Genomic DNA, 27,560 nt, shown 5'->3' with positions numbered 1-27,560 from the left:
TTTTGTATTCAGTTTATGTCAATTTAAACGCATTCGAACATGTCTCAAAATACATTGCAAAATATGTTCATTTTTATAAATCACAAGTGTGGAAGTAGTTTAATTACTTACCAAGCATGATTTAGATCATCTAATGGTTTTTAGGAGGAAGTGAAAACCCCACTGCGTATCTGGAACCTCTCAAAGGCAGAACCAGAACTAACATTTAGCTAGGGTCACAAGCTGGATTCTGACTTTGCCTTGTGCAGATATAGCACAGTGCAATATTTTCTGCCTCCTAATCCACAAGTTGTCTGGCCAAATGTCATACTTGCTGAGTAATTTAACTGTCTAATTATTTAGTGATTGCTCTAAAATATAGTTAAGCTAAATTTGACAGCACACACACAGCCCAGAAGGCACGTGTGTGCAGAAATAGATGTCCATTACACAAGATCTGCAAGGTAGGGAGAGAGAGAAATGGCAGTTCGATGAGTCCAAATGAGGAGATGAACTGTTGGTAAAGGACAGGTCTAAAGGTGCATACCTGCTACATGATTTTTCCAATGACCGGGTTTTTTTTTTTTTTTTGAACGATTGTTTTCGTGACTTTGTGACATGGGTACAGGCGTGTGATTATGTGAACGACAGTTAACGATGAGAGGAGATGACTGTCGTGGAAGATCAGATCTTTACGTTCCCTAACTCTCGCGCAGCGTACTGCAATCACTTGAACTCTCATTTGTGCCAATCATGGGATGTCACGTATACTCGCCATCAGGAGAATGGATCCGGTAGCACTCTTCACCAAAAGACGTTGCTGGGATCCATCTTCCTGGGTAGCGAGGTAAGTATTAAGTTATACAGACAGCCTGAGAAAATTGTATTTTTAGGCAACTTTTAGAATTGTATGCTTTTCCTATTCCATGAAAAATTAATGTAAAATGTAAGGTGAAACACTATGCATGGCACAGTTGGGTTGCCCCATGATCAGATTATAAATTCCATGTCCCACATCATTTTATCTCCTTGGTGCAGAGGCCTGATTATGATAACGCAGGTGTATGGCTGAACATCTGGACTTGACCAAAGCTCATAGGAGCCATCTTTTGTGAAGGTGCTGCAGGTCATTTACATTTTTTTTAAAGTGACAAAACGCACACTCCCATTCAGGTCTTTTAAATCCAACTTAAAGTGGACCCAAACTAAAAATACAAGATTTCAGAAATAAAATCTATTTTCTAAATTATAATAATAAATAGCAGCCTTTTTTCAGCTGCATGATGACAAATATAAAATATTTTACATTTATTGGAGGAACCCCTCCCTTCCTTTCATATTGCCGGGACAGAATCCGGCAAACTGGTAGAGTAGAAGGTGTCCAGCAAAGGAGGAATTGCTAATGGCTGCCACCTGTATAACCCTAGTAATGAAAAGAGAAGGGTGAAAAGCATGCACTGAAATGTTCATAGGCTTAAAGGAGTGTTTATTTATCTTTGTATGTGTCAGAGTGGTGCAACTAAATATTTTTAATTAAAAAAAATGTTTGGTTTGGGTCCACTTTAAGTCTGAAACTTGAAATCACAAAGTTTGAAATGGATCCATGAAAGTGGTGAGGGTTTGGAATACCAGCAGAGTTTCATCCAGGAGGAAGAAATAGAAGAAACTGGGAGCTCCTTATAGTACAGTATATCTGAACAATGAGACAGTATGAAGGGATAAACGTGAGTACTCACAAAACCAAGTTTTAAACCGGGAACCCCGGTAATGGGCTTGGATGTGGTAAATCCTACCACCAAGCAGGATGTGTGTCTTTTCCTGAGGGTTAGGTTGATCTCCGAAAGATAGATATAGATGGGGAAATGCCAATTCCCAAACTTAAAACAACCCTGTGGGGAGTTGATGTGTAATATCAATGGGAGGGAGGCACCCCCCAAAAATAAAAAATTAAGTACCGTATTTTTCGCCGTATAAAATGCACTTTTTCTCCCCCCAAAATGGGGAGATAAAGTCCCTGTGTCTTATTTGGCAAAGGCAGGGAATCCCCGACTTATGAACGCCGTTTGGAACCGCCGCCATGTCTCGGATTCTTTGCCTTTGTGTGCCTTCTCCCTCCCTCCCCCTTGTGATTCCTGCCCCCCGGGTGTATTGTTAATAGCGGCAACTCCCCGCTAGCCTTCTCTCCCTCCCCCTTGCGTCTGTAGCAGCGGCAGGCAGCATCTTACCTTCCTAACGCTCCCGCAATGGTTAATGACCTCAGCACTCCCCCCGCTAGCATGCGCTCCCTAACCCTTGTGTATCTGCCCCCCCGGGTGGTAGAGTCAGTAACGGCAGCTTACCTCCGCAATATGCCCACGATGACTGCAGACATCCATCTCCCCGGCACTTCTCGCTCTAGTGACTGGCTTGAACCGTGCGTCATCAGTTCAAGCCAGTCACTAGAGCGAGAAGTGCCGGGGAGACGATTGTCTGCAGTCATCGCGGACACATTGCGGAGGTAAGCTGCCTCTACTGACTCCAACACCCGGGGGGGGGGGGGGGGGGGCAGATGCGCAAGGGGGAGGGACCACATGCTAGCGGGGGGAGCGCTGAGGTTATCAGCGGAAAGGATAATTGGCTGTAGCTTACCTTCCCTGCAGGATCTTTACACTAGCAGGTGCAGAAAGAGAGCATCCAAAATTGCATCTGACCCCTCTCACCCAGCTCATTCCATCTTCCAGCGCATGCCTTCAGGAGTAAGATTCCGGTCAATCGCTACCAAAACCTCTAGACACAGGAACAGTTTTTTCCTCAAGCGGTTGCCATACTTAATGCTGAACCACGTTAGAGCTGCTAGGACTGAAAGTAATCAGCACAGAACTAAACATGAACAATTCTCACATTGCTTACTGCCACTATACTTATAATGTCCTTAACTTGTAATATTCACACTGTCTGTCGTTGTATTGTTTTTGTTTGTGTTTGTTAAGCAACTGCCAAGACAAATTCCTTGTAGGTGCAAACTTACTTGGCGAAAATAAATTGATTCTGATTCTGATTAACCATCGCGGAAGCATTAGGAAGGTAAGCTGCCGTCTGCCGCTGCTACAGATGCAAGGGGGAGGGAGAGAAGGCTACCGGGGAGTTGCCGCTATTAACCATACACCCAGGGGGGCCAGGAATCACAAGGGGAAGGGAGAGAAGGCTAGCGGGGGGAGTGCTGTGATTTAATCAACGCTGGAGCATGGAGAAGGTGAGTTGCTATTAACACTACAGGGGGTGGGTGGCAGGAGTGACAAGGGGGAGGGAGAGAGGAAGGACTGCAGTGAAGGGAACACAGGAGGGAGACACATAGGGGATACATGGGGACACCTGGGGGGGCCCAGGAAAACACATGCGGGACACAGGAGGACCCATGGGAGACACAGAAAGACACACAGGTGATACATGGGGTGCACAGGAGGACACATGTGGATACAGGAGGACCCATGGGAGAAACAGGAAGACACATAGGGAATACACGAGAACACATGGGGAGACATGTGGGACACAGGATGAAACATGGGGATACATGAGGACACATGGGGGGGACACAGGAGGGCACATGGGACACACTGGAGAACACCATTGTGGAGAACATCTACAAGACACCCCTGGACCATAGATGCACCAGGGTTAGTATATATTTTTTCCCTTGCTCTTGCCCTCTAAACCTGATTGCGTCTTATATTCCGGAGCGTCTTCTATGGTGAAAAATACGGTATATGGTATACAGATATATTTTGTAGGCATCAACCCGCTTCCTCGGGTCCATAAACTGTGTCTCCTGGAAAGTGTAGTGTAGCTTGGAGAATAAGTAGGCCAATGTTTCTCATACCTGTCCTCATGACTCCCTAAGGGCCCATTCACACTAGAAGCGCTTTTCTGAGCATTTTTCGATTGATTAGCATTTTTTAAAATCTCTCCCATTCACTTTCATTAAAATCGTAAAAATCACCGTGATTTCACGATCGCATACCCGAAAATTGCGGCTATTTTTCTGTGAATTTTACTGCGCTTTTAATGAACGTGAATGGGAGCAATTTTTAAAAAAAGCTAATCAATCGCAAAACGCTCCAAATATATATATTTATTGTATGTGTATATGTATGTGTATATATATACAGTGGTGTGAAAAACTATTTGCCCCCTTCCTGATTTCTTATTCTTTTGCATGTTTGTCACACTTAAATGTTTCTGCTCATCAAAAACCGTTAACTATTAGTCAAAGATAACATAATTGAACACAAAATGCAGTTTTAGATGATGGTTTTTATTATTTAGTGAGAAAAAAAAACCTCCAAATCTACATGGCCCTGTGTGAAAAAGTGATTGCCCCCCCTTGTTAAAAAAATAACTTAAAGGTGGTTTATTACACCTGAGTTCAATTTCTGTAGTCACCCCCAGGCCTGATTACTGCCACACCTGTTTCAATCAAGAAATCACTTAAATATGAGCTATCTGACACACAGAAGTAGACCAAAAGCACCTCAAAAGCTAGACATCATGCCAAGATCCAAAGAAATTCAGGAACAAATGAGAACAAAAGTACTGTAATTGAAATCTATCAGTCTGGTAAAGGTTATAAAGCCATTTCTAAAGCTTTGGGACTCCAGCAAACCACAGTGAGAGCCAGTATCCACAAATGGCAAACACATGGAACAGTGATGAACCTTCCCAGGAGTGGCCGGCCGACCAAAATTACCCAAAGAGCGCAGAGAAAACTCATCCGAGAGGCCACAAAAGACCCCAGGACAACATCTAAAGAACTGCAGGCCTCACTTGCCTCAATTAAGGTCAGTGTTCACGACTCCACCATAAGAAAGAGACTGGGCAAAAACGGCCTGCATGGAAGATATCCAAGGCGCAAACCACTTTAAAGTAAAAAGAACATTAAGGCTCGTCTCAATTTTGCTAAAAAAAATCTCAATGATTGCCAAGACTTTTGGGAAAATACCTTGTGGACCTACGAGAAAAAAGTAGAACTTTTTGGAAGGTGCGTGTCCCGTTACATCTGGCGTAGAAGTAACACAGCATTTCAGCAGAAGAACATCACACCAACAGTAAAATATGGTGGTGGTAGTGTGATGGTCTGGGGTTGTTTTGCTCCTTCAGGACCTGGAAGGCTTGCTGTGATAGATGGAACCATGAATTCTACTGTCTGCCAAAAAAATCCTGAAGGAGAATGTCCGGCCATCTGTTCGTCAACTCAAGCTGAAGTGATCTTGGGTGCTGCAGCAGGACAATGACCCAAAACACACCAGCAAATTCACCTCTGAATGGCTGAAGAAAAACAAAATGAAGACTTTGGAGAGGCCTAGTCAAAGTCCTGACCTGAATCCTATTGAGATGTTGTGGCATGACCTTAAAAAGGCGTTTCATGCTAGAAAACCCTCACATAAAGCTAAATTACAACAATTCTGCAAAGATGAGTGGGCCAAAATTCCTCCAGAGCGTTGTAAAAGACTCGTTGCAAGTTATCGCAAATGCTTGATTGCAGTTATTGCTGCTAATGGTGGCCCAACCAGTTATTAGGTTCAGGGGGCAATTTCTTTTTCACACAGGGCCATGTAGGTTTTGAGTTTTTTTTTCTCACTAAATAATAAAAAACATCATTTAAAACTGCATTGTGTGTTCAATTATGTTATCTTTGACTAATAGTTACCGGTTTTTGATGAGCAGAAACATTTAAAGAGTAACTGTCAGGCTGCAGAAGCTAATTTAAACCTCTCTTCTCCTGTGTTAAACAGTTTAGAAGGAAGCCATAAAGCAATTAGTGAAGATAAAAATCTCAGTTACCTTTGATGTGTGCTTATCAGAAAGGCTGTTATAGAACCATAAGGACGCAAGCCGCATACTAAACTGCAAAGCATTCTGGGGCCCTCCCCTCGGCTGCTAATGAGACGGTACAGGAGCTTCTAATCAGTCCAGCGCGTAGCACTGATAAATATCCGGGCAGAGTACACTGCAGGAGTCAGCTATTGTTCCTAGCCACATGGCTCATTAATATTCACTGCACACTGTGTTGTTCAAGTAGGAGCATATCTGTGATCAGGAAGCAGGCAGGACATGACGACACATTTGACAGAAAAACATGGAGCCTGCCATGAGCTGTCAGGAGCATCTATCTCTGCATATACTATATACAAATTCTGTGAAATCCAAACGTGGACAGTGAAATGCATATGTAATGTAAGTACAGCCAATCTTTAGCTACTGATATATGTGTTTATTTTCTCTGAGACCTTATACCTAACAGCTCCTCTTTAAGTGTGACAAACATGCAAAAGAATAAGAAATCAGGAAGGGGGCAAATAGTTTTTCACACCACACCACTGTATGTATATATATATACTGTCTGTCTGTCTGTCTAAATCTATCTATATATATAGATATAATATATCTATCTCTCTTCACCTATATATGTAGTTTATCCTCTGAGGTGCATTAACCTACCTTTTAAAATGTTTATTAATCTTTCTTTTTTTAGGGGTGCTTCCCTCCCAGTAACATCATCTATTTAAGGAAATAACAAAGGATTTGATTATCTTATGTTTTATTAGGCACATGAACCTTTCTCACTCTTGCTACTGGTAATTATGGTTTTTCACTATACTGATATTCCAGCCTTTCTAGTATTTGCTTTACCTGAGTTCTGAATTGCTTTTTCTTGTAGGAAGCGGAAGATGTTTGTAGTTAGAGGAACTGTATCCCTCCATGCTTTGCATCCATTGTGTAATAGCTCGTTTTGTGGTCTGCACACAATGTGGATGTCAATGACATGCTAGATTTCTGAGTTATATACAGTGTGTCTTTATTTGCAGATAGTGTCCCTGTGCGCTCATGACTTAAGAATGCTATTCATGTCAGAGGAAGTGGAGAGCAGTTATTTGGTTCTGAAACACTGACAGACATAACTTTATTTACAGTATGCTGGTGTTCACTGTTATTATTATTATTTAGTATTTATATAGCGCCGACATATTATGCAGCGCTGTACAGTGTATATATATATATATATATATCTTGTCACTAACTGTCCCTCAAAGGAGCTCACAATCTAATCCCTACCATTGCCATATGTCTATATTATGTAGTGTAAGTACTGTAGTCTAGGGCCAATTTTTAGGGGGAGCCAATTAACTTATCTGTATGTTTTTGGAATGTGGGAGGAAACCGGAGTGCCCGGAGGAAACCCACGCAGACACGGAGAGAACATACAAACTCTTTGCAGATAGTGCCCTGGCTGGGATCCGAACCAGGGACCCAGCGCTGCAAGGCGAGAGAGCTAACCACTACGCCACCGTGCTGCATCATTAATATGTATACTTGGTGTATGGACAGGTTCCAAAATGATTTTCCACATCTACACTTCTCCCGTGTACTCAAGACAAATACTACATGTACCAGCAGGTAAAAAATATCTAGATTTTTAATCCAAAAGAGATGATTTGCATATACAGCAGTGATGCTGTGGGACACATCAGATCTCACTCCAACCTGAATCACAAATACTTTCCGTTTTAAGAAGGCAAACTTCTTGTTTGCGTAGAATTTTAGTAAGGAGGCTTTGTGGTCTCTTTCATTCCCTTACACACTGCTATGAGTTCTGGTTCACCATGAGCTTGCTGAGCAATCTGTAACTCTGGGTGTTTCAAGTCCTACCCCATAGAGCCGTATTAATCCATGCCATCCACTGATGAGGATCAACCAATCAGAAACAGTCTGTATGCATATTGGATTAGTTTGGCTTTGTAAAATAAACAGGCTGACACATCATTGCATTCTAGCGGTTCTGGACGTGTGTTTAGCTACAAAGAGATGATTTGCATATTCAGCAGTGATGCATTGTGGGACGCCTCAGAACTCACTCTAACCTAAATAATCGCAAATACCTTCCGGTTTTAAGAAAGCAAACTTCTGCATTGTATTTTAGTAAGGATGCTTTGTGGTCTTTTTCAACCCCTTACACACTCCTAGGAATTCTTGTTCACCATGAACTTGCTGGGCAATCTGTTACTCCAAAATGGTGATCATGTGATCTGTACCCATATTTTCAAAAGCCGTGAAAACTGCTACTGAAGAAGTGTGTCCCATACTAGACATAGTAGCAGCACAATGGCAGCCCATGTAGGATGCACCCATCCTGTACTTCAGTTTTCTGTACAGAGAAATCCACCCCTTAGCTCTGAGGGTTGCCATGTCAGTCTATCTATTATTGTGTTACTGGGTGTGTCAGAAAAGGTGAAGGCAAGATCAGCACATGTTCACAAGGGGATTAAAAAATAAATGAGATCATGGATGAGGGCTAGTGCACACCAAGAGCATTTCTGATCGCTGTTTGAAATGCTTGCGCTTCAAAAAGCGCTTGGCTAATGTCTTTGAATGGGATGGAGCACACCAGAGACATGTGCTTTTTTCTCAAACGCAGACCCGGGTCCTGCAACATTTTTCTGACTTCTAAGGCGATTCAGCTTCAGTGTTAAGTATAGGAAAGTGGAAAATCGCTCTGAAAAGCGCTAGATCAGAGCGATTTTACAAGCGTTTTTTTGTTACAGAAGCTGTTCAGTTACAGCTCCACTGTAACAATATAAAAAGCTACATCAAAACGCTCAAAATCGCTAGGCATGCTTAGAAAACCGCTAGGCACGTGCCTAGAACCGCCTTAACCAATCACTTCAAAAAGTGCTAAGCGTTTGCGATTACGCTAGCGCTTTTTGGTGTGCACTGGGCCTTAGAAAGAGGTTCCTCTGACCTGATAAATTCAGAAGCAGTAAGTTTGGTCAGAGGGCAAAATCTAAATTTATAGTCAGCAGATATTGAACAAAACAAAAGATCATGTCAGTGCAGTCTGTCTGCATTTAGCATTGCACTATTTTATTTCTCTTCAATGTAATGAATAAATGCTGGCAATTTCTGTGGCTGCATTTACCACTGGTGTGTCTTGTAACTTTGAAAAACCAGGGAGGCACAAGAGAATCCTGGCAATAACTTCTAGGCAAATTCATGTCTGCATAATATGTGAATAATCATTTTTAGTCCAGATACAGCTTCTCAAGTTTGAGCTATTTTGTAAGATCTGAGCAATGTGTGACCAAACTGAATCCATCATATGAGTATTGATATGTTTGCCTATGATCTCATGCTCAGGCAAATGTAATGGTCTTTCAGTAAAGGGGCCCATTAACAGTACAATATTTTCCTTCAGATGTGATCATTACATCAGATTTGTGGGATCGTAAGTAATCAGACGGTAATTATCGATTGTTTTCCATAAATGGGTTAATTAGGGCACTTTTTTTTTCTTCAGATACAATCATACAATCCAATTTACCGATTAACAAAATTCCATATTCCTATCGACCATACAATCCTTTTATGTCAATTTTCTTCACATACTGCATTGTTTTACGTACAATACGAACATAAAAATCTGATTAAATGGGTGCATCTGAGGAAAATATTAAACAGTTAATGGGCACCTTAAAGGTATGTACACACGTCTGATATTTCTGAACGACTTGTTGTTCAAACCGGTTGTTTGAATGACAGTTTGGCGTGTGTACAAATGATAGTTAGTCTGATAGCAGAAGTTTTGACAAGTAGAAACCGGCCCATCCACTTTGTATTGTCTATGCGAATCTGCATGCAGAAAACGGATGCAGATTTGCTCTAGTGGAAACGGGCCCTTAGACAGAATACCCTATATCAGTCGCTCATCTTTGTCATTTAGCTTTATTTTTCACAATGATTATCATACAAAACAGCAAATCAGTTTGTCTGTTTCAAACGACTTTAATCTTACATTCTAAGGCTTTATTTATCTTCCAAACTGATAAAGGGGGCTGAGACCTGGCATCGTTTCTGGCAATGTGCACTGCTTTAAATTGCCCAACTCACCTGACATTTAAGAGCCTGTACAGTCAGGGCTGGATTTGTGGGCAGGCCCGAATAGGCACGTGCCTAAGGCGGAGCCAAGGAAGAGGCGGGTTGACGAACAAGCAGTCAACCTTCCAATTGGTGTCCCCACAGCTGCTGACTCTATCCTCCACAATAATGGACTGGCAGTGCCATGTTTGTCCACGGCCGCCCCCCTGCTTTGCTCTGCACATAAAGTAGCATGTCTGTATGAGCAGCAGCAGCTACAGACATGGACAGGGCAGACAGCTTTACTAACGTGAGTGTGAAAGGAGCAGTGGCTGTATCGCTGCAGCCCTGCCCGCTGTCATTCTCAAAGTGAAAGATTTAGGCTGCCCCACCCCCGCTTCCTCCCCCTTGCTTGTGTGCCCGAGACATGCATGCTGTTAGAGGAGTTTTGTGTTCAGCAGATAACGAAAGTGACAAGAGGCTCAACTCATCCCCCCTCTTTTCCACATGGCTGAACTACCTGCAGGAATTGTACAGCTGCCGAATGCTGATGCACTGAGTCCTGGCCTCACATCCAGCTGTAAAAGTGAGTGAGAGAGCACATCGTGTTTCAGTGGGGGAGGGGACCCAGGACATTGTAGGTTGATGTGCTGGATGTGTTTTGGATGAGACCTATAGCTTAAAAAAAAACCCACACAAACAGGATTTACACATTTCTAAGTTTTCTTCCACCCCCCATCCCTATACAGTTCTTGCCCCTCAGTTCCTTAGAACTCCTGTCATATTGCTGTCAACCCTCTAAAAAACTGCAACTGGGCACATGCAATGTCCTGTGTGCACAGCATCTCCTCCGCAATTATGCTTCCCAGAATCTGTGCACAGCAGCTACAGCCAGCCCAGTGATGTTCTGTGCATGCACAATTTTGATTATTTCCAAACTACACATGTGCAGAGCACTCTGACCCACAGCTTCTGTGCCTAGCCATTTGGAAGCATGATGGAGGAGGTTGCATGCACCAACCATAGCTGTGACTGAGGCCAGTCACAGCTTTTTAGTGTGGCTACAGCAGATGGAGAGGAATGTAAAGGAACCGAGGGGCCAGAAGCAGTATCCCCCCCTTCCCTGCTGGTAGAAACCCCAAGCATGTGTAAATCCTGTTTTGTTTTTGCTTAGTTCTGATTTTCTGGAATTGTGTGGTGGTGTTTTTTTTAATTCTTTAAAGCACACCTAAGCTGTTCTTAAAACTAGGTACTTTTACATACCTGGGGCTTCTTCCAGCCCCCCCCCCCCCCATAGTCTGTGAGGTCCTACAGCAATCTCTGGTCCCCCTCCATTCTCCCACTGGCGGCTCTGTAAGTTTGGTAACTGAAACTTCAGGCACTCCGACTGCGCATGCACGGTCCTATTCATGCGCCCTTCTCAAGTGGTCCCTAACCCATTCTGTGTCCCCCAGATCTGGTGCTCCTGACCCCTAATGCAGGGGTGGGAGAGCGGGTCATCCGGCTACCTATACTGAAGGGAGGCAGTGATCTGGATACCCATACTGGTGCACAAAACTCTCCTCTTGTTTGTGGCTGCACTCCCATCTGTGTACAAACACAACCGTACTGGGCATGTACAAGTACAGTCTGAACGTGTCCAGTAGCACAAATCCACTCATGTAAAAAGGAAAAGGACATACTTTTACTGGGCATGTGCAAACCATACTCGAGCATGCCCTCTGCATTTAGGCTTGTACATAGAGTGAATTAGCCTTGAAAAAGAGGGTCCTGAGCAGCAGTGGTGGGGTCTGAATATGCTCAGAGGGTCCCAGCACTGGAACAGTGGGCCCCAGGAAGATCTACCATGGTAAGTATCTAATCTTTATTTTGCTTCAGGTTCACTTTAAGACTATATGTTAGGGGGGACAGTGTATGTAAGTTGGGGGGTGGGGTTGGTTGAGATGCTGTTAGGTTGGTCAGGGGGCGGCTGCTGACAATGGGCCTTGGGCGGTTAAAAGTAGAAATCCGGCACTGTGTACAGTGAAATAATTAGGTTTTCTGATTCTATTTAAATTAATTGGGTTCATTTGTTTAAAGACTTTTCATAATATTTTTAAAGTCCTCCGAGTGGCATGGCCTTTTAACTTGCCAACAAGTGCTCATTTTAAGATCGGAAAATACCTCTGAGGGTGGCTAGATGTAATCATAATCGGACTGTTATCAGAATACTTAAAGGAATGGGATCTGTTCTGTAAAGAGTCTGAAGTTTTGGCAACTGCGTACCTTTACGTCCCCCATACCCCCCCCCCCCCACACCCCACCCCCACCCAATCTGGGACCCAAATCACAGTTGTTTCTTTAACAGAAAGCTGGAATGTGAATGAACAAAACACCGCACAATGAATGATAGTAAACGGTGCACCCATCGGCAGCACCAGAAACAATGTGAACCGTTGGCAACATATATATACTGTACTTTTTCCATTAACCCTCCAGGACAGATATACATCGAGATCCGGTCCCTCCCAGGAAACAGGAAACATCCACAAGCTTCTCTATGAATAAAAAGTTTTGTCAGGGAGTCGGCAGTATGGATGTTTCCTGTTTCAGGAACAGGTCTCTCTGTACAGGTCTCTCTGTTCATATATTCATAGGATTGGAGGACACATTTTTTTTGTAAAAAAAAATAAAAAAAATATATATATATATATATATATATATATATATATATATATATATATATATATATATATATATATATATATATATATATATATATATATATATATATATTTATTTTTCTAATTAATAGAAAAGCTGTATTTTTATTTCAAGTATATACATTTGACATATTTATTGTATTTATTACTGTAGAAAAAGTTTTATTTATTACTGTAGAAAAAGTTTATAATTGGTGTTTTTCTTTACCACTGGGAAAAAAAACATTCCCCAGAAATAGCAAATGATTAATTGAATCATAACTTTTATGATGCAGCATTAAGATGTTTCATAAGTGTTCAAGTTCTATTTTTCAACAGCTTTTGAGACCAGGTGCTCTGCTAATAGCTAGCAACTTAATGCATGTACATAATTAGCTGTCAGTGAATGTGTTGCGCAGTCAAGCTGCAATTCAATGCTTCAAAATTACAATTTTGTGTTATATAATAATTACAGTTAAGTCCATAAATATTTGGACAGAGACAACTTTTTCTCTAATTTTGGTTTTGTGCATTTTGGTTTCATTAAAAAATGAATTTTTGATGAAACCACTCTTGCAGTTCAAGTGCGGATTTTCAGCTTTAATTCAGTGGGGTGAACAAAATGATTGCATAAAAATGTGAGACAACAAAAGCATTTTTTAATACAATCACTTCATTTCAGGGTCTTAAAATTATTTTAGGGTCTTAAAAGGCTATTTCATGGGCAGGTTTGGGCTGGTCCCTCATTATGTCATTATCAATTAAGCAGATAAAAGGCCAAGAGTTGATTTAAAGCATAGTGCTTGCATGTTGAAGATTTTGCTGTGAACAGACATGATCAAGGAAGCTTTCCATGCAGGTAAAAAAAAGCCATCCTTAAACTACAAAAACTGAAAAAACCCATCTAAGATATTGAAATTGCTAAAATATTACAAGTTGCAAAATCTACAGTTTAGAACATCTGGAGGAAGAAAGCAAGCACTGGTGAACTCGGCAACTCAAAAAGACCTGGACTTCCACGGAAGACAACAGTGGGGGATAGTTGCAGAATCACTTCCATGGTTAAGGCCTCTTTCCCACCAGGACATTGCGTTTTAGGGGAATAGGTCGCATAACGTGCCCCTAAGGCAACGCCTTTTGGTGTTGGAGGCGGACGCTACCTAGAGCTGCGTTATGCAGCTCTTGGTGCACCTTTTTTGTGCTGTGAGATGCGGAGACCATGTAATCCGCATCACGTGGTCCCGCCAGCCAATCGCCGCACAAAGTGGCCGCTCCAGGAAGTAAACACTGCAAGTCACTCAATGCAGTAAATATTAATTAGCCATGTGTGAGGGGAGACCTCCTCCTCCAACATTACTGCGCATGTGCAAACAGTCTAACGCGGCTTAGCCGTGTAAAACGTATAGCATGCAGCACTTTCTTTAAACTTGCTGCGTTACAATGTAATGCAACGTTGGCACTGTGAACAGCCCATTGATTTTTCATTGCTGTGCGGTGGGCTGCGTTACAGGCTGCACCTGTAACATCTTACTGTGAAACAGCCTAAAAGAAACCCCTTCACAACAGCTGACCAAGTGAACAACACTCTCCAGGGGGTAAGTGTATCCGTATCCAAGTCTACTATAAAGGGAAGACTGCATAAAAGTAAATACAGAGGCTGCACTGCAAGTTGCAAGCCACTCATAAGCCTCAAGAATAGAAAGGCTAGATTGGACTTTGCTAAAAAAAATTTTTAAAAAGCCAGCACAGTTCTGGAAAAACATTCTTTGGACAGATGAAACCAAGACCAACTTCTACCAGACGATGGCAATAAATAAGTATGGAGAGCGTGTAGAATAGCTAAATATCCAAAGCATACTCTGTAAAACACAGTGGAGGCATAGTGGTAGCTTGGGCATGCATGGCTGCCAGTGGCACTGGAACACTGTTTATTGATGATGTGACACAAGACAGAAGCAGCCAAATTAATTCTGAGGTGTTCAGAGACTGGCTATCTGCTCAATCCTAAGATAAAGGCAGTCACATTGATTGGGCAGTGTTTTAACCACCTTAGCGGTATGGACGAGCTCAGCTCGTCCATTACCGCCAGAGGGTGCCGCTCAGGCCCTGCTGGGCCGATTTTAATGAAATAAAGTGCAGCACACGCAGCCGGCACTTTGCCAGCCGCGTGTGCTGCCTGATCGCCGCCGCTCTGCGGCATAAGAGGGTCCCCCCAGCCGCCTGAGCCCTGCGCAGCCGGAACAAATAGTTCCGGCCAGCGCTAAGGGCTGGATCGGAGGCGGCTGACGTCCATGACGTCACTCCGCTCGTCGCCATGGCGACGAAGTAAGCAAAACACGGAAGGCCGCTCATTGCGGCCTGCCGTGTTACTTTTGGCCGCCGGAGGCGATCAGAAGAACGCCTCCGGAGCGCCCTCTGGTGGGCTTTCATGCAGCCAACTGAAAGTTGGCTGCATGAAATAGTTTTTTTTTTTATTTAAAAAAAAACCCTCCCGCAGCCACCCTGGTGATCTTAATAGAACGCCAGGGTGGTTAAAATACAGATTGACCATGACCCAAAACATACAGCCAAAGCAACCTAGGGGTTTAATAAAGCAAAGAAGTGGAAAATGCTTGAATGGCCAAGTCAGTCAACTGATCTTAACCCAACTGAGCATGCATTTAGCTAAAAAAAAAAAAAAAAAAAAAACTTTAAATGGTTTAGTTGCCTCCCATTTCTATGTTATAATTTTTGTTCACCCCAAAGCTAAAAGTCTGCACTAACTGCATCTGAGTTGTTTCATTTAAAATCCATGGTAATAATGTACAGAACCAAAACCAGAAATAAAAGGTTTTCTGTCCAAATATTAAGGTAAAACTTAAAATGTAGGTAAAGCATGAGTGATCTCATAGCTTCATGTGGTTTAATGCAGTATGCAACTGTATAAACAGGATATCAAACATACACCCTCATTCTCATAGCAGCTTGTGTAATGGAACAACATAAAGATAGCAAATAGCTAGCTTACAGCAATGGGAGCTTCTAACTGCTGGGTCACAGAGGATGACACACGTACATTGTAAGGTTGAAAGTCCATCTTCTTAAAAATGTAGTGTTAGTAAATTAACCTTTCTAGTGTAGACCACAGCCAAGTATTCTAGTGAGTTTCCTAGCAGCCATGTAACTGTCAGCTGTTTAGTGGATCTTTCTGCTTAAAATTTGCCAATTTTGCATCTTGATTTCTCACTGCAGTTTCATCCATGTGTTTGGCCCACTGTACGATGGACTGTGCACACCAAATCCTGCTCAGTGACAAACATTTTAATAATACGGGGTAGCTTAGATTGCTGGTTCAACCTACTCTTTGGAAGTACTTAACATAAATCCTTGTCTGGAGAACCTGAGGAAACCTGTTTCACACAGTATGCTAACATATGTTTCTGTACCTGAGTGGGGACAGGTGGTGTTCACCTGCAATCTCTCTATTATTGCTTTTACAGCTGTCAGGATTAGTGAATACCAATTTCTCATTCAATGATATATCCACATTATGTTGATAGAACACACTATTGGGGCTCTCTCTTTCCATTGTGTTTTTGACGGACTATCGACCTTCTCTCTCACAGCTGATAAAATGGTTGACCATTAGCCTCTATGTCCTCAGATTTTGTTTGATTTTTGTTATGTGTAAAACTTTAGAATGTGCTTCTTGGCATTATCATCATTAAATGTCCACACCGAATGTATAATTACTGAAGGGAGGAAACCCAGTGCTCAGAATGTTTTGTATTTCCCTGCTGATTAAACCATCACTGTGCTTTTTGTCTTGGAAATTCCTAGTTTGGAAAGAACTGTGTCTTCTGCATAGTATTCAACATTATCTGTAGTATAAGTTCCATTATCCATGAAATGCCCTGACCAGTATATCTGAACAGACATTGCCCCTTGTCCTATTCACTTTGGGCCTGATCCAATTCACTTTTTCTCCTAAGTTTTCTCCTAGGAGACTATTTTCTTGGTGGTGGCTTAAATGGGACTTTATTGATATGTGAAAATGTCACCTAGGATAAAAGTTGGGAGAAAGTGAAAATTAGATGGGGGCATTTGTCTCAAGTTTTCACCTAGGATATTTTTTTTAAGCTACTATTTAAAATAACTTTTACATCCCCAGCAATCATGAAAATACTCAAAGGGATTTTAAGATACTTATAGACCTACTTTTTGGTACTTTTTCCATTGCAAATTCTTGAAACCTTATTTTAAAAAGAAGTTGAAAAATGATCTCCTCGGGAGAAAAACTGTATATGGGTTATGGGCCCATAGATAATTAACTTTTTTCCTTAGTTATCTTCTAGGATATAATTTGCATATTCTCTTTAAATCACCCTCAAGGCACTTTACAATTGGAAAAGTAATATCAAAATTATCTTGAGTATTTTCTACCTTGCTGGTGATTTGAAATGCATTTTATTAACAAATTTAAAAATATCACCCAGGGGAAAACTCCAGTAGAAAAAGTGAATTGAATAAGGGACTTTGTGTATTACATGAGCAGTATGCAACCTTCACCTTTTTGCATTCTGTGTATTATTAGTAAAATGTTCTGCATTAACTTTGTGTTTCGTGTATTGTAATTATTCATGTATATGCCAAACCAAAATGAGCTGTGCATAAATATTTTTCCCTCATACAGGAAGAGAGCAGATTTATTGTATACATTTTTTTATGCTTCAATTTGTTGGGTGAAATCATTTTGTTCACACCATCTTCATGTGTGCATTTGTGCTGAAAACATTATGATGTACAGATTATATAGAGATAAGTAGTTTGCTCCCTAAGTAAGCACTCTACGTAGGGCACTACAACAGATGTCATTCCACGATGCACAATGTTGTAATCTGTTTGCAGCAGTATTTAGAGAAATTTTATAGTAAGATGTATTTAAAGCAATCAATTGCTCTGCGCTACCCCATAACTCATTTTGGTAGCTTATTAGTCTGCTGTTAAAGTTAATTTAAAGAAAACCTTTACCAAAAGATATTTATTTATTTATAAAGCGCCAACATATTACGCAGTGCTGGACATTAGTTTAGGTTACAGACAATATTTAGGGGTGACATACAGCAAAATGACAATACATGAATACAAGAAAGACCAGATCATGCAGCACAGTACGAGTACAAGGTAATGCTTAGTCTGTCACTGGAGGGGAGCATGGAGATTAGGCAAGTTGGGTTCACTCAGATGCATAGCATTGGTTCACAGTAGTGAAGGTGCATGATCAGGTAGGACACAAAAGGAGGAGGACCCTGCCCAAAGGCTTACAATCTAGAGGGAGAGGTAAGGACACGGAAGGTATGGGACCAGAGTTCAGCTGTGGGTTTAGAGCACTTGTGAGGGGTAGTAGGCCAGAGTGAAAAGGTGAGTTTTGAGGGCTTTCTTGAAGATGTTGGAGGGGGCTGCCCTAATGGGTGGAGGTAGGGAGTTCCATAGTGTTGGAGCAGCTCTTGAGAAGTCCTGGAGGCATGCATGGGACTGGGTGATGCGGGGGGCAGTTAGGCGAAGTTCATTGGAAGAGCGGAGTGAGCGGCTAGGTGTGTACCTCTGAGTAAGATCGGAAATGTAGGTTGGACAGGTTTTGTGGACAGATTTGTAGGTCAGACACAGTATCTTGAATCTGATTCTGGACTGGATAGGAAGCCAGTGGAGGGATTCAAGGAGGGGATCCGCCGTGGTGGAGCGATGGGAAGATAGTAGTAGGGAAACGAATACATCCAGATATTGCAAAGTGATAAGTCAAACAATAGAAGATAGGTCAAGAAATGATTCATACTTGCTGTGTAATACATTTGTGTTGCTTAATTCTCTATGAGCCTGCAGATCAGCATCTTTACTGCTATCAGCCATGTAAAAAAGCCAGACAGCACCAACTGCTCTAATCTATAAACACACCCACTTACAATGTGATAGGCTAAAATGTTTTATATATAGTGTGTATGTGTGTGTGTGCGCATTCTCACCCAGTATGATGTTCCCAGACAGGAAACTTAATCAGTTGAAAGGGTCCGCACCGTCTAAAATGTAGTATTTATTTAAGCTCTTAAAATCATCAAGGACAAAGATAAAAATGTGTGCCGGGTCACCATTGGTGACCATGGTGACCCGGCACACATTTTTATCTTTGTCCTTGATGATTTTAAGAGCTTAAATAAATACTACATTTTAGACGGTGCGGACCCTTTCAACTGATTAAGTACTTATCCCTGTGACTCCAGGGGTGGTCACGGCACGTCATATCCATTGGTGCAGATGCAATTCTAACTTGACCCAGACAGGAAACTGTCATGGCCATACCATGACATTGTAAAAGGGGTTTCACCTCAATATCAGCCACACTCCTTGATGATCTTTTTGAGAAAATGTAAACCTTTCTTGTGGGTAAGAGATGAAGTTCAATTTTGCATTAAAGTTCCTCTTTATTTTCTTCAAATAAAGTGAAAATCCAGGTGGCTAATATGTAGGCTAGATCCAGGGCCGGTTCAAGTAACAATTGGGCCCTAGGGCAAAATTAGTTCTGGGGGCCCCCAACAGACCCCCCCCGACCAAAAAAACGCCATTAGGGCCCTTTGTTGTAGCAAAATTTCCCTCCTGGGCTACTGAGCTGGCTGCTGACCCTCCCCCAATCACCTCCCAACTTAACTGTGCTCTCTAGGACTTCTGCAGTGTCTGTCAGTGTAGTGTCTCACCTGCCCGCCAGCACAGATGAGATGCTATTCTACCAAAGACTCTGCAGACTCCCTGGCGAGCAACAGTTAAGATGGGGGAGGGACACTTGGGGGCCCTTACTGGCTCTGGGGCCCTGGGGCAATTGCCCATTTTTTCCTATGGTAGCGACGGCCCTGGCTAGATCACTCTAATTGTACAGAATGTACCTGTAGTTCCTATCAACCTAGGCATGCACAGAAAGAACAATTCTGATGAATATGTTTTTTTCTTTTTCAAATTATTATCTAATTTATACTGTTATATGTTACATAAGTGTAGGATAATCAGCAAAAATATTATAATGGCTCTTTAAGGTTTTAAAGGGAACCTTAACTGTGGACAGGAAAAAAAGTTTCACTTACCTGGGGCTTTCCCAAGCCCCCTGCAGCCGTCCCTTGCCCTCGCAGCTCCTCAAGTGTCATCCGGTCCCCCACTGCGACTTAGTTTCTTTTTTGGCGACTGCCAGTCGGCTCCCGGCAACGCATCCTATTGTTCGCCTTCCCCGCTGTGAAGCGCGTCATGTGCAGGCGAAGTACGCTTGCATGACGCTCTTCACAGCGGGGAAGGCGAACAATAGGACGCGTTGCCGGGAGCCGACTGGCAGTCGCCGAAAACGAAACTAAGTCGCAGCGGGGGACCGGATGACACTTGAGGAGCTGCGAGGGCACAGGACGGCTGCAGGGGCCTTGGGAAAGCCCCAGGTAAGTGAAACTTTTTTTCCTGTCCACAGTTAAGGTTCCCTTTAAGAATGGACACAATTGACTATTTGCTGTTGCATTTATTCATGCGAATGAGAAAACTAACCTCTGAATCAGGACAACAGTAATTTAAAAATGATAGTATATTTGTTTTCCATGTGTTTTGAAAATGTCCGTCTTTGAATTCTATAGCACTTGCTTTCCTTGACTTTTAAGTTTGTTAACCTAACAGCTGTTTCTTTTGGTTTCAGGGCAAGAACTTGTCTTTCGTTCTTAGCATTGGACTTTTGGTTGCCTGGGGAGTTGTATTGCTGGGTACTCGCTTTTACTGGATGGGAAATACACCGCCAAGTTTCTCGAACTCTGACAACCCAGCCGCAGACTGTGAAATTCTGCTCACACGTACTTTGACCTTCCTATACTTGCCAACTAAGAACCTGTGGCTGCTTTTTTGCCCTGACACACTCAGCTTTGATTGGTCGATGGATGCTGTGCCTCTGATTAAATCACTCATTGACTGGAGAAATATACACACTGTGGCCTTTTACATTTTACTCTTCCTTCTTGCCTACACAAGTCTCAAGAGCCTGGGTATAAAGAGAGAATGCAATGGGAAAGTGTTCTTGAATGGCAAGCAGAATACTAATGGCCATAGCTGTCAATCAGATTTAGAATACAAGACAACGGAGCAGAGAACTAGCATTGTCTCAAAACTTGAAAATGGTGTAAAAAACCATATAAACCATGGATTGCAACTTCCTTCTACGGAGAACACAGTTGTTTTAGCTTTATCACTATTGATAGTTCCCTTTGTGCCCGCTAGTAATCTATTTTTTTATGTTGGCTTTGTTATTGCAGAGCGTGTACTGTATATTCCCAGTATGGGATTTTGTTTACTAATAACTGTAGGGGCCAGAGCTCTTTATATTAAGGCCCAAAAAAGCTTTCTTAAAAACCTCGTTTTTTATGCCGCCACTGCGTTAATTGTTTTTTATGGATTGAAAACTGTTGTTAGGAATGGAGATTGGAAGAATGAAGAGATGCTTTATAGATCAGGAATACAAGTAAATCCAGCTAAAGGTAATTATTAATTTCCATTCAAATTATGTAACCTTTTTTCTGTCCATTATTTTATTTTTTTAAGTAATGATTTAGGAAATGTTGTGTTTTCCAGACATTTATTGAGCTGCTTTATAACATGCCCCTACCCTTACTTGTCTTGCCTGTGGAGCAGCATATTGTATGTCCTTGTAGCCTCATTAAACTTGTTTAAACAAACGACTGAAAGATGACTGGCAAGTTTAGTGCTTGTTTGTATAGCTTTTCACGCTGTTTTGCACCTACAATATGGTGCGGAAATGTAAGCTTTCAGAGCTCCCATTTGCAGCAGCATTATCTTATATATGGAGTGACAACATGTTCTATTAAACCTTTACTGAGGATATCTTTATCACTGGGTGGATTGCTGCTGTTGAGCTTATAGATAGAACTAAATGCAGTGTGAGTGCTGATACTAGCTTTCATTATACGTTTGGTGTCCATGAGGTTGAAAAGGGAAATTGTTTTATTTATCTCAGAGGATTTTAAGATCCTAGGAGAAAGTGTACATAGAAGTATTTATTCATATTTAACACATTCATTTTTTGGACATAATTTTGTTTTTGTTAAAGAGTACCTACATTATAAATTACATTTTGCTTTAAACCTAGTAAGTTTCCAAGGTATATAAAATCACACCTAATAAAGTGTGATTTTTCTCACCCCCAGGGTCCGTATTGCACATGAGTGCAGTAGATGCTGGGAGATTGATGTCATAACTCCATACCCTATGTCCATGTGATGTAATTTAGGCAGACAGAATTACAGCAAACAGAAAGGAGAAGACAGACTGCAGCAGTTCTCCTGTCTCTCCTTTCTGTGAAAAGAGATTACATATGATCCAGGCAGGCAGAGAGCGGGGGGGGGGGGGGGGGTCAGGGAAGGGAACCAGGCTGGAGGGGAGGGCACATACTTAAGGTGTACTTTGGCAAGAGAAGGAAGGAAATGTTACTGCAGATATAAATGTCTGTTCTATCCACTATGATGTTCCAGATGTAAACTTTATATGTTCAGATAACTGTTTACAGTGCATAGACTACATGTATGTATTGTCATTCAAACCTTTTTTGGCTGGGGGTGCTCTTTAAGATATGTGTCATTTATATACTGTTTGAACAGTTGCCTTATTTTCAAGACCGTAATTTATACTGCAAGTAAAGGTCTGCCTGTTGACTGAATTGGTTGTAGTTAAAGTGAACCTCCGGACTAAAAATCGACTCAGCAGCACTGAAAAGGCTTTGTGTTTCTTTAACAGTTTCACAGCATCAGAACTTTGTTTCTCTTATACAAGCCTCATTTTTAGCTGCACAGAAGAAAACTGCCCGGGCTTTTTTCCCCTGATGCTGTGCAAAGCATGATGGGATTTCTGATTGTTCTCTTTCTGCTGTTTTGGTGCAATTTTTTTTTTCTTTACATTTTCAATTTGACATTTGAAGCCTAGCGTGTGCAGCTGGGAGGGGTAATCAGGACACAGGACAGTTGGAACTGTGTCTCCTGCTCCTTGCCACCTCCTTTCAACCAAAAAGATGGCTGCCCCCATGACAAAGATGGCAGCCCCCATGAATCACAAACATTTGTCAGTTCTTTTAAACCAGGGTGGGTAAGAGATTATATTACCTATCTATTCTAATTAACATAACTAATGTAACTTGATGACAGTATGTTTGTTTAGGCTGAAGTTCCCCTTTAAGAAGGGGCACCAACTAGAGACAATTGAGATGCTAGCTTTTGAGTTGATGCAATTTTTTTTCTGTAGTTTGTATGTGGAGAGTCGCAATTTAGAAATCAAAATTATGATCAGTGACCACGTTGCAGAATCAGTCTTTGCCAGATTCGATTATAATGACCAAATCTACATGGAAAATTGAGTAATGGTTGCTCTACTCTTATTAGTGTAGGATTACAGAATCGAAGATTCTTTTCATGTTTTAGCTGTTCATATATTTTTCTTCAATTATTTTTATTTTGAATTGAGTTTAGAAACATTTAATATAGTTGTTAATAATTAAAATACTGTTTACACTAATTTTCCAGAAAATGTTAATAAACGGGGCAATGTTGAACATTACTTTTGATCATCTTACTAAATATACTGCTGCATGTTTACATTTCACACCCTAGTAAAAGGTGATAATGTATTAAATATTAGTTTCTTCAAACATAAACTAAATCTTAAATTTGCTAATCAGGGAAAACAGTAAATTCCATTGTTCAGCCTCATCATTTTTTTCATCTTTTTATGCTTATAATACATTTTTATAGATGCGGATATGTAAATGCTTGGGCATATCCCATTAGGTTGGTATCTGTCCTACATTTTGTGCATTATTTAAATTTTAATACTTGTTGTCTATCATGTGCAGTGTATGCTATCCTGTGCCTTGCTTTTTATATATAGGGAATACCATCAGACAACTAACTGAAAGAATGGGGGAATTACAGATCTGTCTGAAGCAGCAACAAGTTTATTGCACAAGTTAGAGATATGTACACAGATAATATCGAGTTTCTGTAGGGAGGTACCCACGAAGGGGAGGAGACTGAAGCGTCTCCATCTTGCTATGGGAAGTAGTCCATATTGAATACTGATGCATTGGGCCTTAGTAATAGAGTGGATCTTTGTTTCATTGACCTCTAAATGTGGTCTCTTATGCTGGCACATGGATGTCTCTGTTCTCCTGTTCTCCCATCTGGTGCCTGTTTTTTTTCTCCTTTGTCCATGTTCCTACCCCGCAGGAAAGGGAGGCAAATCCCCCTCCCCCAAAGCATCCATCTTTGCCTTTGCACTTCTCTGCTTTTTGAATATATACACCCCAAATTGTAATTTGTGCACTGCGCATATATTGTGTGCCTCAAACAATAATTCACACAACTGTCTCTTGCTTACTCAGGTTTTATTCAAAAACAAAAGGCAGGGTGCAGAAATAAGAACTGCCCTAATGCATTTGTCATCCTCAATGTGTGCTTACTCATAGGGTAGTATACTACAATACGAGGTATGCTTAAAGAGAGTCTGAAGTGAGAATAAATCTCGCTTCAGACCTCATAGTTAGCAGGGGCATGTGTGCCCCTGCTAAACCGCCGACATCGCGCCGCTAAACGGGGGTCCCTTCACCCCCAAATCCCCTCGGTGCAGCGGGGGAGCGCTTCCTGGTTGGGGCAGGGCTAACCGCCGCAGCCCTGCCCCACATGCGTCTGTCAGCGCGTATCTCCACCTCTCCCCCGCCCCTCTCAGTCTTCCTTCACTGAGAGGGGCGGGGGAGAGGCGGCGATGCGCCGCTGATAGACGCGACTGGAGGCAGGGCTGCAGCCGTTAGCCCTGCCTCCAGGAACGACCAAATCTGCGATCAAGTCTTGCAGGGGGTGGGTTGGGGGTGAAGGGACCCCCGTTTAGCGGCGCAATAGCGGCGGTTTAGCAGGGGCACACATGCCCCTGCTAACTATGAGCTCTGAAGCGAGATTTATTCTCGCTTCAGAGTCTCTTTAAATAGGGACTTCACACTAACCAGACTTCTGATTGTGAGCAATAGATGGTTGTGTGGATCCTTGTTTGATGGCCATATGGTTTGGGTGGACAGCCCTTGATGCTATGCACTTGTGCAGGCACATTCTGGGGAGGAAATCCAGTTGTAGCAACTTCTCACTACATACAGGGTGTACCCACTAGTGTTGTTGGTTCCCGATGTGAAGATATAAAAATATTCAATATATTTATCTCCATATTGTCAGACCTCAATCCCTCTGCACTTATGGATAACTTTTTGTTTTATGCCTGCACTGGAACTATTTGGGGCTGAATTGTGGATACCAGCTGGCCACCTTCATCCTTCACCTGTATTTTGTTTACATTCTCATACCTCAGCAGTGAATACACACTGATTTCTATATGCATATTTGAATATCTTGGGCATATGGTTTCCCCCGTGTTGCCACTTGGATTTCTTCAAGTTTAAAGGGAAACTCCGACCAAGAATTGAACTTTATCCCAATCAGTAGCTGATACCCCCTTTTACATGAGAAATATAATGCTTTTCACAAACAGACCATTAGGGGGCGCTGTATGACTGCTTTTGTGCTGTAACCCCTCCCACAAGAAGCTCTGAGTACCGCGGTACTCTGGGCAAACTGCCACAATGTAACAATGTTCACAGACAGGAAATAGCTGTTTACAGCTCTCTCTAAGGGTACGTACAGACATACGATAACGATCGTTCGTTCTGAACGACGAACGATGTTAAAGGAGGTATCGGCCGATGATCGTTTGAAGAAAGGCTACTTTGAACATCGTTCGTGTACGAACGATCTTGGAACGAGCGTTGCGTGCGCAACATAATGTATAAACTGATTTCAAACACAAGTGTCAAAAAGAACTGTTTGAGCATGTGCAAAGCTTTGAGAACGAACGATCAACGACCGATCGTTGTACAGACAGTACTTTTTGAACGATGGTCGTTGGAAAAGATCTGGCAGAATGGATCGTTCTTTACCAACGACATATCTCGTTGGTCGGTCGTTTTAATGATCGTTAGTGCACTTTTTACGAACGATCGTCGGGCAATGCCGTCGGTAACGATCGTTTTAAACGACTATAGTCGCATGTCTGTACGCACCCTAACAGCCAAAACAGCTAGGAGCAGCTACATAACCTGCCCACAGTAAAAATGTCACCATGTAATAAATGTCAGAATGTAAATCGGGGAGAGGAAAGATTTTACAATGGGCAAACACTGACTAAATCATTTATACATAATTATGGTAAAAATGAATCACTTTTTTTACTACATTATTTTCACTGGAGTTCCTCTTTAAACTTGCCTCCCTTTTATTTCTGCTCATTCACATAATCACTCCCTTTTATGAGTCTGTTTCTACACAATTATAATTGCAGTATCTACACTTCCTTCATTGTGATTTCAACTCCACCTACCTCTTACTGTCCTTGGTGTTGGGGATTAATTTTTTGAGTCTTCTTAGGGATGCTAATTTGAGTGGTCTCACTTTAATAGCAATGGGGGTGGGCTTGGTGGCACTACACAACAATCACCATATAAGCGCCCATCCCCAACTTCCGCTTCTGTAAACAAGCCCAGGCTGCAAGCAAGCATCAGGAGACCTGAAACAGCTGTCATTCTGGTACCTTCCTTGGCACCCACCTACCTGCACTATGGTTAATGTGCATTTCTTTGCCAACAGCCACCTAGAACTTACTAGAAATTTATATTGTTGTATTTATTAATATTCCATTGTTGATGCATTATTTTCAACAATATCTATCGGGGCTGTGGAGATGGAGTCGGAGCAATTTTGGGTACCCGGAGTCTGAGTTAGTCAGTGGTTTCATAAACTGAGTAGTCGGGGGATTTTTGTACCAAATCCACAAGGCTGGTAAGAATTAGAGTAAGGAGTCAGGAGTCGGGGCCATTTTGGGTACCTGGATTCGGAGTTTGAGTCTGTGGTTTCCTAAACTGAGGAGTCTGAGTCTGAGTCTGAGTTGGATGATTTTATTACCGGCGCCACAGCCCTGAAATCTATTTTTTAGAACCGTAACAATTTTTTGGTTTCAACGCATCGCAGCACAACATTTTTCAGATCAATTAGTGAAGGAGACTCTCATAGGATCTTGCTTGTACTGTGTGAGCCAGTAGTCCATCGACTTTCAGTCAACCACACTGTAGTCGATCGCTCTATAAAGTTGATCATTTAATCATTACGTGGAGAATTGAGTAATGAATCCCTTTACATGCTTCATACAATGAGCGAAATGAGAATTGCCTGTGTATGTCCCATTCCATCTGTTATGAACATCCTTAACAATATTTATGAATTGCTGAGTTGCATATAGTGATTTTCCCTAGTAACTGTGATTTGTAATTCTGCCCTTCACTTGCTTCACAAGTATTACTTAGTGGCTTACCTGTCACTAACTGCATCTGTTAGGCCTCTTTTCCATGGACTGTTGATAGGCTGGGAAATGCCTCTCCAACTGTCACAACTGCTTGCTGCTGCATGATAACTGCTAACTGCAGCCTGGAAACTGTTTGCTGAGCACACAGGTCAACAGTCCATGGAAAAGAGGCCTTAGCCTTACACCCTGATCAATATGATATGCATGAGCCTTGTAGAGAGTTCCCCCCCCCCCCACACACACACTGCTTGATATGCTAATTCACTCAGCTGAGTAGGCCATCCTGATTACATTTGCTCTAGCTGTGTATATAACCAAGGCCTCTATCAGAATTCACCAGCAATTCTCCACATCGACATCACACCAAGGTAATTACCACTTGGCCCGCTCCTTGTGTTACTACCTCTCCCTTAAGATCAGGGGTGTCAAACTCAAATACAATGTGAGCCGAATTTGAACACTGGGACCAAGTCGCGGGCCAACCTCAATGTCTACTGCCACCTTCCTGCCTTATGATGTTCCCTGGTGTCTAGTGGTGCTCCCTCTTAAATACATTTCCCTGGTGTCTAG

General features: G+C 42.0%; 1 protein-coding gene across 2 annotated transcripts in view; it reads left to right on the top strand.

The window, feature by feature from the left end:
* Positions 1 to 27,560, top strand: part of TMTC2 (transmembrane O-mannosyltransferase targeting cadherins 2) — a 422,822-nt gene that overhangs the window by 193,986 nt on the left and 201,276 nt on the right. The window contains exons 1-2 of one of the 2 annotated variants that reach the window (XM_068276852.1): positions 6,522 to 6,590; positions 20,239 to 21,067. In XM_068276852.1, coding sequence (XP_068132953.1) covers positions 20,320 to 21,067 — 748 coding nt within the window. In that variant the 5' untranslated portion in view covers positions 6,522 to 6,590; positions 20,239 to 20,319. Of the gene's footprint in view, positions 1 to 6,521; positions 6,591 to 20,238; positions 21,068 to 27,560 lie in introns of those variants that run through there. The other variant, XM_068276851.1, reaches the window with a different exon arrangement.

The sequence above is a fragment of the Hyperolius riggenbachi genome, chromosome 3 (assembly GCF_040937935.1).
Source record: "Hyperolius riggenbachi isolate aHypRig1 chromosome 3, aHypRig1.pri, whole genome shotgun sequence".
Lineage (NCBI taxonomy): Eukaryota > Metazoa > Chordata > Amphibia > Anura > Hyperoliidae > Hyperolius > Hyperolius riggenbachi.
Note: the sequence above shows the minus strand (reverse complement) of the source record. Positions and strands in the feature narration are given on the sequence as shown.